The sequence below is a fragment of the Nuphar pumila genome, chromosome 15, assembly GCF_984573655.1.
Source record: "Nuphar pumila chromosome 15, dmNupPumi1.hap1.1, whole genome shotgun sequence".
NCBI lineage: Eukaryota > Viridiplantae > Streptophyta > Magnoliopsida > Nymphaeales > Nymphaeaceae > Nuphar > Nuphar pumila.
Genome location: NC_143263.1, coordinates 34770685 through 34787263, shown reverse-complemented (window position 1 = coordinate 34787263; position 16579 = coordinate 34770685). Strand labels below are relative to the sequence as shown.

At 38.5% G+C, this 16579-nt stretch overlaps 2 protein-coding genes across 2 annotated transcripts; one reads left to right on the top strand and one right to left on the bottom strand.

The window, feature by feature from the left end:
• The first annotated feature begins 5126 nt into the window (after positions 1-5126).
• On the top strand, positions 5127-6415 carry LOC149815104 (early nodulin-93-like). Its single transcript, XM_089990483.1, has 4 exons — positions 5127-5205; positions 5506-5567; positions 5993-6068; positions 6330-6415. The coding sequence occupies exons 1-4, from the start codon at positions 5127-5129 to the stop codon at positions 6413-6415; spliced, it is 303 nt and encodes a 100-aa protein (XP_089846609.1).
• Positions 6416-8823: 2408 nt separating this feature from the next.
• On the bottom strand, positions 8824-9979 carry LOC149815103 (uncharacterized). The gene is made up of 2 exons (XM_089988358.1): positions 9748-9979; positions 8824-8925 (listed from the first exon to the last, which is right to left on the bottom strand). Exons 1-2 carry the CDS (start codon positions 9967-9969, stop codon positions 8839-8841), a joined length of 309 nt encoding a protein of 102 aa, XP_089844484.1. The 5' UTR covers positions 9970-9979; the 3' UTR covers positions 8824-8838.
• Positions 9980-16579: the final 6600 nt, after the last annotated feature.

Here is a 16579-nt window from a genome sequence, read left to right as displayed (position 1 = left end):
TTCATGTTCTTGTCTGTATGATCTGGTTTGTTCGCAAGAATATTTCTCATGAATGCTGCACCATCAATATAATGAGGTTTGGAGTGCTTGTTTGGCTAATACATTGAGCTTTCATGGGACCAGCAATGCTTGCTTTTATCAGAACTGGATTAAGTTCGGTTTGGCACTAACCCCCTGGTCACCTCCTAATCTGTGTGAGCTAAATCAAGGTGCGATACAGTACACGAATTGCCTTTTCACTCAGATCTGCTTCCGGCTATTGCTTGCTCGATGGTGCACAACAAGTCTCGTTCGAAGTTTTGATCCCCGACCTGGAAGTTCTACTGCTAGTCTATCACATGGTGAGACTTCATCCTAAGCCTTTTTATTTCTTCCAACAATTCTATTTGGATATTTTGGTTGAGAGGGCTTGGCGCCTTTCACCGTCCTCTTGGCTAGAGGACATCCATTTCACTAGTTTCATTTATGTGCACAACCCGTCCTTTTCTATTTTGTTTTTTGTTGGATAGTGTTCACTACGATGAAGAAGTCTTTTTGTGGTTGGAACAGCCTCTATAAAGATTTATTTGAATTTATTTTAGATTTTAGAGTTTTTGAATCTTTGCATTCAAAGATTGAATCTATCCAATATTCAAAAGTTTTTTTTATAAATACTTGTTACGTAGGCAGAGAAGTTCAGAGTTGGATGAATAAAAATTCTTATTTTTGTTGAATTTATGTAATTTCTTTCAATATTTTCTTGTTTTTCTCTATTTTTCTAGGTAGGAGTAGTGTAACATAATTTTTTTTAGTAAATCGAGCTCTCTGAAATTGTAGTTCCTTCTTTCAATTATAATGGAGTGGGCCTATTCCCCATCATTTCATATCGAAAAAAACAAAATGAAGACCTGGTCCCATTAGCTTAGCTTGTCATACCCACCCACTACAATGCGCCCTTGGATTGTGAAATCAGAGTGCCTGTTTTTTCTACACCTTTGATAATATTTTTTTTTTGCTACTTGCGCACCTAAAGGCCTATTTTTTAGGAAAATATATTATTCTTTTGATGAACATAGAGAAAGAACAAATTTGCATAATTGTCCTCAAATATTATTAGTTTGTAAAATAATTAATCAATTGATCTGAATGATTGAAAATATGAACAGGTTGAATTTATGGACATATATCAAAGGACAAATTTTTCAATAGTTGTCCTCCAACGTTTTATGCTTTCAATTACCAAATTAATCAATAAAAAGAGTGAGGTCCACCCCACAACTTTTATTTTTGAGAAGTCCTTACCGGATCAGGTGCAATCACATGGCACAAAAATTGTGCATTAAGCACCTGATTGCCCTCCATCAGGCCTTGAGCCCCACAACTGACAGGGCCGTCTCCAAGATGGGGGGTGATCAGGTGCTTAATGCACAAATATTTGTGTAATCATATTGCACCTGATCTTTTCACGGCTGCGAACAGCCCCTATATTAAAGGTGCAAATGTCTGCTTGAACACAGGCTGGCTCTGGTTCGCACGTACCTACTGAAATCCCTCCTTGGGCCAAGCCATGCGGATTGCGTTGAGTACATCCTGCACAATGTTTCCAGCCACTCTGTCCGCAGCGGGCATAGTGCTTTTGAATATAGCAGCGTTTCTTCTCTTCCAAATGAGCCACCATGCAGGACTTGTTCACCATCTCCAAACTGTCAGCCAATGTTTTGAAAGTTGTAGAACAGTTGGAGTTGAGATCAAAGGAGCTAGCGGCCAAGTGCCATAGCCAATCACATAACATTGTATGGAGCCCAGAGCTACAAAGTGAAGGCCCCACATGAAATGCTGTCATGTGATTGGCTGCGTCGAATAGTCATGGCACTTAGCCGCTCTCTGGATCTCTGCTCGTAGAATAGGGGTCCACCCCACAACTTGATATATCATCTCAAATGTAGGACTACCAATGGATCTGAGTAAGGATGGCAGTGGGGCTGGGCGGGGCGGGGGACAAGGTTTCCACCCCCGCCCCGCCTCAAAATTTTATCCTCCACCCCCACCCCGCCTCCGCGGCGGGGATGGATTTTATCCTCCACCCCGCCTCCATCCCCGTTTCATACCCTTCATCCCCGGTCCAAACGGGGATGAGGCGGGGCGGGGCGGGGATATTGCGGGGAAAAGTGGTCGAGGCGGGGTTGGGGCGGGGATTAGGCGGGGATCGTGGCGGGGCGGGGAAAAGTGCACGTCCACCCCCGCCCCGCCTCCGTGGCGGGGATGGATTTTATCCTCCACCCCCGCCTCCATCCCCGTTTCATACCCTTCATCCCCGGTCCAAACGGGGCGAGGCTGGGCGGGGCCCCTCTTTCCCCCGGTCCACTGCCATCCCTAGATCTGAGTTCTCTTAGTGAAGTGCAACTTCTTCTCACGTTTATGATACCAAAGATTTATGCTACAAAACTGTGGTCTAATTTAGGCTGACACTAAACTAAAATATATTGAAGGGAATTTTTTTAAAATGCACCTAAGCTATTACGATAATAAAAAAAAGACGCCCAAGCTTTTGTTAGAAACACACCAAAACTTCTGCTCGGTTAATCAAACGAACATTTTTATTGAATTTTTTTAGGGTAAACTCTCAATTTTTTATTTGTCTGGCTTTTCTAAAACACCATTTTAAGGGCAAAATGTTATTTCAGCACAAATTCAGCAGCCACTTTGATGGAAGTAAGCGTTAGGTCCCTATTAATTAATCACGAAAAAGTTTAGGTACAATTGTAACAGTTTTCAAAAACTAGGTATATATGTTTTTTATTGTCACTAATAGTTTGTTTCGAAGGACCCAAGGGGTTTAGCGTAATGGGATGAGGCCTAGGCCGTTTGACAGGCAGTCTTGGTTCAAATCCCATGGCTGTCACCCCCGAGTAAGTGCGGCAGGTTGAGCCAGAGTGGCTAGGTCTCTCTGCCTGGGGTGGTTTCTCCGAGTAAAAAAAAATAGTTTGTTTCAAAACTTAGAAATATTTGAAATTGAGGCAGGTAAAATCGAATTTGGGCTGTAAGTTAGCCCCCCAACTGCAATTTACCCTAAGAAGAATTTGGAGCAGCCACGGCCCACAAGGGTTGTCTTAGGGGCCAACAAAGTCATATATATCTATAAAATATCGGCATATATTTGTTTTTGAGGTGAAAATATCGGCATATATTATGTGAAAATAATATGAAAATACACATAATCCGAACAACGTGATATATCAAGATAAGCTGCACTAATTTACCAAAATGACCACATTTTTCGATGACATATTGACCTTTGAAAATCCGAAATTTCAAATATCAGCAATATTTGCAACACAAACTTTCATGTGTTTATTTTTGGTATATATAGATCACGGGTCTGGAAATCATTGACACGGGTAGTGCCCACGCAAATGAACCTCATAGATCGATTCAACATGGTCCAAATGTTAGGAACCAGTTATCAGATTTGCTTTTCGAAGAAAAAACACGATTTTATGAGCCAAGAAGTTATCACACGAGGTAGGCCATTGAATTTTTTAGGCTCAAAAAATCTCAAACCTAGCTGTCCTAATCTGACGATTTAAGAACCAATTCCCATTAACCAAACCATGTACATCACATATGTAAGGTTATTTTCATGAAAAAAACAAAATGAAAAAGATGTTCATTTGTATGTAATTGGAATCTAGCCATATGTATGTCATAACTTCTCTGACAAATATTGCGAGATTTACCACCAAGGTTCAAATCCCCATGTGGTAAGCGGGGTCCTGTGCTGAAGGCCAAGGTTCGAATCCCTCTGCCACATGGGGCTTAAGAGATATCTGGTATGGGTCTGCCTAACCTCAGCTTGCCTTTCAAAAAAAAAATTTACGAGATTTATAAAAATCTCATGATAATATCGGAAGAAATTGCCTGAAAGTTTAAAACGACATTTTCTTGCGAGATTTTCAAACTGTGATATTTATGTTGAAAACCCCTGGAGATTTTTTATTTTTAAATGTGGGTTATTTATATTTTCTTATAAAGAATATATTTTTATAGTTTTTAATTTATTTTTTATTGCCAAGATTTTGCCAAAAAAATGCGAGATTTATGAAATTTTTTAAAATCTCCTGAGTTTTTGACTGCCGATATTTTGCCGTTTTAAACTTTTGTCACTATGGTCATATCATATACTTTTGTTATTTTCCTTTTGTTGCTTAATTTTAGCGTCCTAACAAATTACTCTCATTTTACATTTTATTTTCTCTTTCAAATTAACTTTGAGCATTTTAGGTTTTTTTTTCATGAGGAATGGGAAAACCACCGTCGGGAACAGAGACCTAGTCGCACTGGTTACGCCTGCCATACTTAGGTCGCTTTCCCGACGTTATAAACCCATAGCACACCCTTTTTTTTGGATTTATAACCCGAAGAAACATCACCCAGCACAAAGACCTGGTCACACTGGCTCAATCTGCCATACCTATGGTCGTTGTGCCGGTTGCGTAAAACTCCGAGGCTAGCTAGGACCCTTGTCCCCGAGGCCTATGTTACACGTTGGCTTGCGCAGGGGGTAACATCCATGTGAATCGAACCTTGAATGCCCGTCTAGCAGCCAAGGCCCCACCCCACTACGCCAACCCCCCTTAGGGGCCATGGCGCACCCCTTGCCCCAAGGGAGTCGCCTTGCTTAGTCATGAGCAAAGGGCATAATGACCTTGTCGTTTCTTATATGCAAGGATCTGACGCCCATCGAAATGGAGCCCTGACCACCCGGTCTAGTTACTAACATGGAACTTACCATTTCAAATTATAAAGGTTTGTTAGCTTGCTAGTTGACAAGATAAAAAGAGAAAATATTAGAAATTCGACCCTCAAGGATACCTGCCATATTGCTTTCAACTGGGCCGGATTATAACCAATCAAGGGGAAACCATAGACTAGGGGCCGACCCTTGTTTTCCAATTAAAAGCCTGTAGCATGTGTAGGTAGAATATCATTTACTCCCATCCTTTCTAGCATTATAAATTGCCTCCTCCCCACTTTCCATCTCGCAACAAAAGTACAGTGCTTCCCTGTCTTTCCAGTCCAAACCAGAGGCAGTTTTCTGCAAATATAAGATGGCTGGTGTCCCTTCTTCTCAATCTGCAACCCGTAATATGCCTTCTTCTCCATTAGACAAGAACAACTTGGGACACTTGGATCAAAAGCTAGCCATGGCAAGGCGCTGTGGACATGGTATATTATCATTAATTGCTTTATGAAAATGATTTGTTTTCATTAAAATGGAGTCATATCTCATGGATTACTTATGACTTAAGGTACTATGTTTCCTTGAAGATGAGAACCCACAGTAGAGATTTTAAGAATTTGTTTTCTTCTTTGTAATACAAGTAAAAAAATAAACTAAGAGCATAAGTTCTCGTGCAAAAAGTGAAGTCAAAGGGACAGCTAAACAGCTGATTACTGCTTAATTGTTATCTACATTTTTTCTATTGGTTTCGTTTTGACTGATGCTTTGGTTTTTGAATGGTGAAGAGGGAGTCATTGCGGGAGCAAGGGCGGCTGTTGTTGCAACCGTCGCTAGTGCTATCCCTACTGTAAGCTCTCTCTCTCTCTCTCTCTCTCTCTCCACATACTATTATACTTGGTATAAGCCTGTCAAGTGCATGTCAATGGATCGGATTTTACACGATATCTGACTCCATTTAGTAGGATTTGATAAGCCAAAACAATATCCGATCATAATCGGATGCAGGTATGGTTTTGAACTTTTTCTACAGAATTCGATAAATATCCGGATTTGATAGATATCTGAATCCAATTACATGTAAAAAATTAACCGGATATATATGCTACGAGTTTTTCACCATCCAAATAGGAATTGGTTTTGCCAGTATCCCATTAGTCGAATCTGGCATGGGCCACATCCGATCCAAATCCTAGCCATTTGCATCCCTTCCACATATCCTGTATTTCTTGATATCTTAAGCATCTCATGTTGTTTGGAATGTGTATGATGCAGTTGGCCACTGTGAATATGTTACCCTGGGCACGGCGCAACCTCAACCCAACGGCCCAGGCCCTTATTGTTTCCATAGGTATCTTTCTTCCTCCTCCTTTACAATTAATGTCATTTTTGTAGTCTTCATTAGATTTTTTTTTTTTTTATATGACGTCCTCAATAGATCTTATTATATCTGCTTACTGGTGTAATTAAGGATATCCTGGCTAAGTGTAGGAGCATTTCCCTTATTTTTCTAGTAGGATAGAACCTACCTAAGGTGCCAGTGCTAGTTCATGCATTGATCATAACCCTTCTAATATTCTAACAAGAAAACAAATTGGGAATTTGATTGCAGTGGGCGGTTCTGCATTCTTCATTGTTGCAGACAAGAAGGTTTTGGCAACAGCAAGGAAGAACTCTTTCGAAAACATGCAAGCTTAGATCTTGTATCTATGACCGATAGATATATGTATATATATATATGTGTGTGTGTGTGTGTGTGTGTGTGTGTGTGTGTGTGCATTTGTACTTGCTTTGTTAATCAATAATCTGATCCATGTACTTTGCTTCTTCTAAGATATATAGTACATAAAGTTTCTCCATCTACCCCACTTAAACAATTTATCTTGTTCCATGGTTCATGAATGACATCCAACATTGGTAAATGGAAAACCCCACAGCTATGTAAATGTGTGGACTGCTCTTTGCAAAGCGTCCGTGAGCAACGAAAATTAGCACCTCCGTTTCACAGTGCAATTTTACTGTTTGTAAAGAGGGAAGGGGTTGAGTAGTTGACTTGGCACGGCTGTATAAAATGAATGGAAACTTTTTGGAGTTGTAAATGGGAGTTCTATGGATTCCTTTTTTTAAGTGCATGGCATCATCACAGACTTGAGAGTAGACAGTTTCATCCTGCAGTTTCAATGATCCAGGCTATGTATAAGGTTTTCCCGTTAAAAATTTTTGAGATAGGGAGAAATTAAGGTGCATTTAACTGGTGGGCTCAGTAATGGCTTCCGTGCCAGTGACCCTACCCGGGGTTTACCTCACAGGGGGCGAGCCCATTAAGTGACCAGGTGCTTGGTGAGGGTTCCTTGACATCTTAAAAGAAAAAGAAAAAGAAAAAAACAGAAGAAATAAGGTGAAGTTTGCCATCTTTTGCATCCCATGGGCCTATCATGAGTACTCTTTAATGTTTCTAGCTAGATTTGGAGACCCCAAAGGGGTTAGCATAGTTGGAGCGGGCAACTGAGGTTCGATTCCCATGAGCACTACCCTCTTACACAAGCCAAAGCAAGCAAACAAACATGAAATGAAATCCCTCATGTGTGATGTGAAATCACGCGTTGGGATTAGGTGCATCACGCATTGCACAAATGCAATGTACCGCTGCACCTTATCACCCTCCGTCTTTTATTGTTACAGCCTGTCAGAGTGGAGCCAAAAGCAGACGGATGGTGATGAGGTGCAGGCACATTGCATTTGTGCAATGTGATGCACCTAATCCCAACGCGTGATTTCACATCACACATGAGGGATTTCATTTCATGTTTGTTTGCAATGAGAAATGGGGAAAATGATTAATTTTCCGCGATAGTGGAAGGATGCAAGATTAATTTAATTCATGGCCAAGCAAGACATTCCATTGAAAAAATATGATCGAATGTCTTATCTTTATAAAAAAGCACACATTGTTGAATGCAGCTATGATCATATTATTTAGTTGATAGACTTAAAGTCTTAAACCTTTGATTTGTATTTTAATAGAAAACTACCAAACTATGATTATATTTACAAATTATTTAAGAAAGCTGAAAAAAACAAGAAATAGTGAAAAATTGAAATAGTTGGAAAAAAAAATTGGGAGTTATCTCTTCTCAAAACTGAATAATCTCCTAGATCTCGTCTTTTTATAGATGAGAGTTTCCTAATTATAATCAAATTAATTAACTTATTTAGATAACTTCCAAAAAAAATAAAACTTATCCTAGCAATATGGATCAAGCATAATGATCCAATATGTAATCACAAAGATCCTAAACAGAATCTAAAATATAAAATGGATTGAAATGGATCCTTATGGACCCTGAGTCTTCTACTATGCATTTGCATCTCTCTCTTGGTTGGATAAGACATGCTCTCATGTTTGAGATCTTGCTTATACTTTTTTCAATTTTGTTCCACCTTATAGGTTATCGGCTCACAATATAGAATTGGATCTCAAATTTGCTCTATAAACTGAACGAATCGAGTAGGAACACCCCCAATATGCATACTAAAACCATGAATATTCTTTTCAAACCATCCAAACACTACAACAGAGCAGTAGATTAGCGACGACCACCTTTCGTCGCTAATCCGTCGCTAACCATGTTAGCGACGGATTAGCGACAACGCGGCGACAGTATGCTTACGTCGCGAATATTTCGACGCTAACTGGCGACGGAATAATTCCGTCGCCAAGTCCGTCGCTAATTGCGACGGAATAACGAGCGCTATATTCCGTCGCCAATCCGCCGGTACTAAACGGCGACCACGGCGTGGCGACGGATTTAATTCCGTCGCTAAGCCGTCGCTAGATTAATATGAATAGCGACGGAATCATCCGTCGCTAATCCGTCGCAAAAACGAAAAAAAATCAAAAAAAATTATTTAAAAATTAATTACGGAGAACTGTACAATTTATATTTCCTGTACAATTTATATTTCCTGTAAATAAAAAACAAACCACACAAAAAAATTCATATAACAAGTATCTATAATAATTAATCGTTCCACCTTAAAACTAAGAAGTTTAATTATTTATAATTCAACAATTACAATTAGAAAAAATAAAAAAAATAGAACTTCTTCAACACAGTCCTCTAATCATCGCCAAGATTTTGTGCGTCTTCTTGTTCATTGTCTTTATCTGTCCCTTCAACTCCACTACCCTGATTATCGCTAGCAGCCTACACAAGAAAAGAACAGTCAGTATTGATAAACAAAATATAATGAAATAAATTACACACTATATGTGATTCTATCATGTGCTCATGTGTGATCTAAGGCAATAAAAAAACTCTATATGTGATTCTATCATGCTCATATGTGTGCTAAGGCAGTCAAAAAATTGAATATGTGATTATAGCATGTTCATATGTGTTCTAAGGCATATAAAAAAACTCTATATGTGATTCTACCATGCTCAGATGTGCTTTAAGGCAGGCAAAAAACTATATATGTGATTCGATCATGCTCGTATGTGTGCTAAGGCAGTAAAAAAATTGAATATGTGAATATAGCATGCTCATATGTGCTCTAAGGCAGGCAAAGCCAAAAATTTTATATGTGATTCTATCATAAATGATATATAACATGTTCATATGTGTTCTAAGGCAGTTAAAAAACTCTATATGTTATTATAGCATGTTCATATGTGTGCTAAGGCAGTCAAAAAACAGAATATGTGATTATAATATGCTCATATGTGTTCTTAGGCAGTAAAAAAACTGAATATGTGATTATAGCATGCTTATGTGTTCTAATGCAATAAAAAAAACTTTATATGTGATTCTATCATGCTCATATGTGCTCTAAGACAGACAAAAAGTTAAATATATATATATGTGATTCTATCATGCTCATATGTGTGCTAAGGCAGTAAAAAAATTGAATATGTGATTATAGCATGTTCATATGTGTTCTAAGGCATCTAGAAAAACTCTATATGTGATTCTACCATGCTCAGATGTGCTTTAAGATAGTCAAAAAAACTATATATGTGATTATACCTGAGAGGGACCTGGAATCGAAGATCCCCTATCCTGAACAGCGGCCTTGATCTCATTTCGGAGAAAGGGGGCGACGGTGTATTGGAAGTAGTTATTCAGTGATTCATTAATGATCTCGCGTACATCATCACCGGAAAGAATAGTCGGCTGCTTGGAGCTTATGTCGGCGCAAGAAGTTGGTGAGCCGTAACTGGAAGAACCAATAACTGGTGAAGTGTTCATATTACTCCCAAACCCGAACACGCGACCTTTTTTGGGTTCACCTGCTGCAGTCACCCATGCTGTAGGATCAAATGATGGATGCTGAGTAGCGTCTTCACCATATCGCTCTACCATTTGTTGCTCATATGCCTCCTACAAAATAATGTTTAAAGTATTCATTAATAATTAATGATAACATTATGATGACTTGCATATATATTGCAATGATTATTAATAGAATTAATACATACCGTTGTCGTTCTCGCCTTCTCTGATACGAAGACTCCCGTGGTCTTCCGTTTATGTATTTCTACAAACACATCCTTATATGGTACACTGCCTCCTTTTTCTGCTTCCTGCGAAGTTAAATGACAAAAGATTTAGTACACAAATTTGCAACTATACTTATAAAATTAATATTATATATTGATGAGTTACCATTTTCTTTAGGTGGCTCCCAAATGTCTTAGATCCATCTGTGTGTAGATGGGCTTCGGGCATCTTCGATCGATTTTGTGAAGCCTTCGCAGAGCGATTTTTAAATGCATCTCCCGCCCACATATCGCACATTTCATCCCAGTAATCTCTCCTGATAGTAATAGGACCATGGCCCTTCCATAGTAATGGATCATCTACTACGCCAGATGCTTTTTTTGCTGCAGTCTTCATAGTGTGCAGCATGTCTGCAAATCGATTGGCAGCCACCTTCTGCCACACCTTCCTTGCATCATTTTCTTCCACCGTAGTTGCAAAGCGATTCGAAGCCTACAAATATTTTCAGAAAGTTAGTAGACATTGCTTAAATAAATTAAATATGAAACACATTAACTATGAGGAACAACTGTATATCATGAATGAGGACCACAATCTGTCTAACACCTCCTTTGGGTACTCTTTCCATTGAGTAACTGGTCCTGGTAGATGTTGAAGAAGTGAATTCCTAATCTCTCGTACTACTTCTTGTGGCTCAAACCTCGTGCTGCACATGAATTGTTACACAGTAAATATCAATATAAAATATTTAAAAGATATGCAATAATTGAAAACAAAATACTTACGGTCGATTATCGATATACACTATTCGAATGAGTCTTCTTGTGCCAGCCTGTGAAGACCCTGTTTCCTGTGTTGGCTGTTGACTTGTGCGATCAACTGGTGTAGGTGGGTCGTGTACAGGCGCAACATCATCTGTAAAAAAATACACACCAAGTTCTCAGAATGTGCATTTGAACTAATCAAGCATCTAATTAGTTATATGATATACCTATCACAGGAGCCCGTGAAGATGAAGGTTGAGCCTGGCTACTACTGGATGAGCGACCACTATAACCTCCACGAACCATATTCTAACAAATAACATATGTCATACAATACATTCAAATAATTCACATCAAGTATTACAATGCATTCAAGTCATTCACATCAAGCATTGCAATGCATTCAAATAATTCAAATCATTGACATCAAGTATTGCACTAATTCAAATCATTCGTTAATTGCATAAATTATAATACATTCAGATAATTGAAATCATTCACATCAAGTATTACAATGCATTCGAATCATTCGTATCAAGTATTACAATACATTGAAATAAAATTTTTAATCATTCACACCAAGTATTGCAATACAACTCACATCAAGTATTACAATGCATTTAAATAGAGGTTTGTAGTATAAGATTTTTTTCACTAGCTTGAGAATTCTTCCTCGTCACTAGTTTGACTTTCTTCTTCTTCTTCTTCTTCTTCTTCTTCTTCTTCTTCTTCTTCTTCTTCTTCATTGTTTGCCCATCCACTTGGTACATCATTTGGATCACATTCCTCTATGAATGTTTTATCAGCCAATGGAGATATGACATGCATATCATGCGCAACATCGTGACCATAAGCGAAGTCACAGACATCATCTGATTGATAGTAATCACTGTCTTCAGCTAACTCATCTTCTTGTAACTGATCATACTCGGGGTATAGTTTGGATTTCACCTTGCAAACTGCCCACCATTCATTTCTATCTGACTTTTTTATACTCGGATATGAAGTATAATAAACTTGTTGAGCTTGCGAGGCTAATATGAATGGTTCATATGTTCCAAACCTGGATTTATGATTCACCTCCACAATGCCTGAAGCTTTGTCGAGTCTTGTTGCAGTTGGATCAAACCAATGACACTTGAATACCGTAACCCTGTTATTCATGCCTAAGTAAGTCAACTCCATTATTTCCTCTATAACACCGTAGTAATCATGTTCATTTTCACCGTAGCTGCTACCCTTGACACACACGCCACTATTTATCGTTGATTTGTTTATACCGTAGTCTTTTGTATGGAATCGATAACCATTTATGATATACCCGTTGTAGCATTGCACAACTTTGGTCGGACCATTTTCTAAATCACATATTCCTTGATCTTTAACATCACCATGGCGAACCTACGCACAGACATAAACAATTATTGTGATCACGATCAATTAAGTAACTTAGTGTTGTTTATAAGTACAAAATTTATGTTAGCTTCTTTACCAACTGTTTCAACCACTCCACAAACTTAGTTTCACGTTCTTTTTGTACTTCTGCATTAGTGAGATGTGAAACTTTGCTTTGCAACTCCAGATCAAATCGTCTGCAAACCACAAATACTTATATTACCGAGCCATGTATCCACATATAGAACATAAAAGGATTTATAATTGAGCATGAGTATGGAGTTGATCTACCCCCAAATGGATTAAATCCATCTGTACATAGACCGAGTCTAACATTTCGCACTTCCATTGCGAAGTTCTGATGAGTACGATCAAAGTGCTTCCAAGCTTCAGCGTCAACAGGATGCGTGATCTTGTTTTCATCGTGTCGAACTTTATTTGCTGTCTTTGAAGACATATACAATCGCTGCAATCTAGGAGTGATAGGAAAGTAGCAGAGCGACTTGTATGAAACTTCCTTTGATCTCGTGCTACCATTGCCTCTTGTCTTTGGCCTGAACCGAGGATGCCCACATGACGGGCATGATATGTCGTTTTCCTGCTCCTTGAAATACAACATGCAGTGATTTGGACAAGCATCAATCTTTTTGTAACCCATACCTAGAGCGTTGACCATAACTTTCTCACGATAGAAATTTTGTGGCAATTTCTCATCTTTAGGCAACATACTCTTCACAATCATGCACAAACGGTCAAAACATGATTGACTCAAATTATACTCGGACTTCAAATTCATTAGTTGAAGAACTGCAGACAAGATAGTGTGACTCTCACAACCGTTCCAAAGTGGCTCATCAGCATCTTTAAGTAAATCATAAAATCTACTAGCTGCATCGTTTGGTGATTCTTCATCTACGACAGTTCTTACATCACTAGAACTCATAGCAGAACCCAGTTCTGTTCCTGCAGCATCAAATATCAAATTCGTATATGGATTATCGTGCACCACATTCACCCGTGCATCAAAATCGTTTCTAAATTCTTCTCCATGAAACGCCCAGTTCTGATAATCACTCACAAAACCCTTCCTGTATAGGTGATGTCTAACGCCATGAGGTTCTACAAATCGATTATTCTTACAAATCTTGCAGGGACACCTAATCCGACCTGTGGGATCTACCGTACTGACACTCGCCGTTGCAAATTCAATAAAACTATCGACACCATCCATATATTCATGCGATAACTTATTGTCCACTATCCTACGGTACATCCATTCACGGTTTGCAGTCATTCTGTCGCATGATGTTACGAATAGTATCCTAACGAATTAAGAAAAAAACAATCAGAATGCGACGATGAAGAAAATATCAAATTTATCATGCAATATACTATGTCAAACAATAAAAGAATTTTGATGCATGCATTGATAACTTAATATTTTCATGTGCAAACTATTAATGACATGATACAATCATTTGAAGCATGCTTTTATTATAAAATTTCACATGGAAGTCAAAATCAAATTGAAAGTAACTACATGCAAACATGGATACAATTACATCAAACATTGCAATACATCATAATCATTCATATCAAATAAATGGCAAACATGTACCTGCAGCAAACACACTTCAATATCTCACTAACTACTACCATGCTTAGCATGGACTCCGTACTCCAAAAATAAGAACACTTCCATATTTCTACATTAAAATCATGCTCAGCATGATCTCCGAACTCCAACAAAGCAGTCCTAGATATCAACAACTAAGTGAGTGTGTGAACAATAAAGTGCTGCATTCAATAAATTAAATAACATGTGATACGTTTGCATCACTTACTCACCACGGGTATTTACCCGATTTGCATTGTTTTTGTCATTTACTTACCACAGGTGGCTGAGCACGAATTGGTTCCGTTGAAAAATCTGCACAAAAACAAAACAAATTAAGTAACAAGCTAACTAATCATGAAACAAGATGAAACACTAACTAAAAAAATTAAAACAAATTAAAACAACTCTAACTAATTGAAAGAAGAGAAAAGAAAAATAGTATATATGTTAAGCCAAATCTAACTAGAAGATGCTAATTTAACAAACCAGCTATAACATGTTGAACCAGTCGACTAACATAAAGTCATAGACAATTTCTAATCTGAACTACTTAGCAAAGGAATAGTAAATCAATCAATTAGTTTACTAGAAAAGATGTAAACTCCGTTTAACCACCACTATCATAAAGAATTCAAATAGCCCTAATCTAACTAACTGATTGTGAGAACATTAAATACCAATCTATCTAAGAAAAATATAATTATAAAAGACTAATAGATTGAAATACTCTAACTAACCAGATTTCAAGAAAACAAATTGAAGTAAAACTAACTACCAGTAGACATTAACAAACTAACAAATTGAACAACATGGACAACTTGTATATATACATTACAAAAAAAATTTCAACTTAAAATCCATATGGACAACATATATGCAAACTACACTTAAAACCATATGGACATCTTATATACACATATTACAAATTTTTTTTCAAGCTAATCACATGGACAACATAGGGATCACATAATAACTTTTTTTTTTTTTAAAAAGAGATCACATGGGCAGCATAGGTATCCATAACAAAAATTCTTTTCAAAACAGATCACATAGGCAACGTAGGTATCTCATAACAAATTTTTTTTCTAAAAACAAACACATAGGCAACATAGTATTCCTACTAAAGATTTTTTTTTCAAACTAATTTACATAGGCAGCATATGCATTAAAAAACAGATTTTTTTGAAACCAATTCACATAGACAGCATAATATATCTCATAACAGATTGTTTTTTTCAAAAGCAATACACATCGGCAGCATGTTATTCCTACTACAGATTTTATTTTTCAAACGATTCATATAGGCAGCATAGGCATTCAAAAACAGATTTTTTTTTTTGACAAGTCACTTAGGCAGCATAACGCAGGGGGTCGACCCCCCCTGCCGGAAAGCACGGCAGGGGGTTAAACCCCTTGCCTTTCCGGCAGGGAAGGGGGTTAAACCCCCTCCGTTTCCGGCAGGGAAGGGGCGTACCCCCTGCGTTTAGAAGAAGAAGAAGAAGAAGAAGAAGAAGAAGAAGAAGAAGAAGAATATTACCTGCGCTTCGCCGGACGGTGGCGGGAGGTTGACGGGGAGCGGCAGCTGGCGAGCGCCGGCTGGCGAGCGGTGGACGGGGAGCGGCGGCTGGCGAGCGGCGGTGGCCGGACGGTGGCGAGAGCCGATGGGCGGCGGGAGGGAGCAATACAGCGAAACAGGGAAAAGAGAAAGAGGGATGGGATTAGGGATTTACGCGACATTTAGCGACGGCTTAGCAACGGAAAAATTCCGTCGCTAAGCCGTCGCGAAACCCAAATACCAAAAAAGCGACGGAATATATTCTGTCGCTACTCCGTCGCTAATTAGCGACGGATTAGCGACGACAGAGTTCCCTCTCTAAATCCGTCGCTAAAATGGTGTTCTTGTAATCAAAAGTAGCGACAAAAACATGCAGTCGCTAATCCGTCGCTAAGTAGCGACAGATTAGCGATAAAAGTCGTTTCCTCGCTAATCCGTCGCAAATTAGCGACAGATTCTATCTCTAGCTATTCTGTCGCTAAGTAGCGACGGGAAAAATCCGTCGCTAATTTCCGTCGCTAATTAACAATTTTCTTGTAGTGAAAGTCACGTGAGATGCCTCCAAACGAAAATATGTCAAACTGATCTAGAGCATATTGTTAAGACAAAATTTTAATCCACTCTCAAGGAACCTCATCCATAGCTATTTGGTAAAGCCCATACTGATTCAGTTTAAGCAAGTTCAAGGTCTTAAATGGGGTTGGGTTGTGGAATATGGATATAGAACAATCTTGTATCTAGTTATTAGGGTTTAGATTTTGAATATATTTGGGTATGGATAGGGTTTGCAGAAGGTCACTCTGGATTGGGTCAAATAGGCTTAAGGTTAGATCTTTGGGGCCTAAGTTGGGTTCAAGCAGATCCACTAAAATAAGTTTGGATCCATCAAGAAATTTTGAATCTAAATCACCTTTAATTGGATTAGAGACTCGGGTAGGTCTTGAATGGATTTAAATGAAGGCTCATTTGGGGTAGACTTTAACAAAATATTATCTAACTAGATTTGGGTATCTTTTGAGCCAAAAG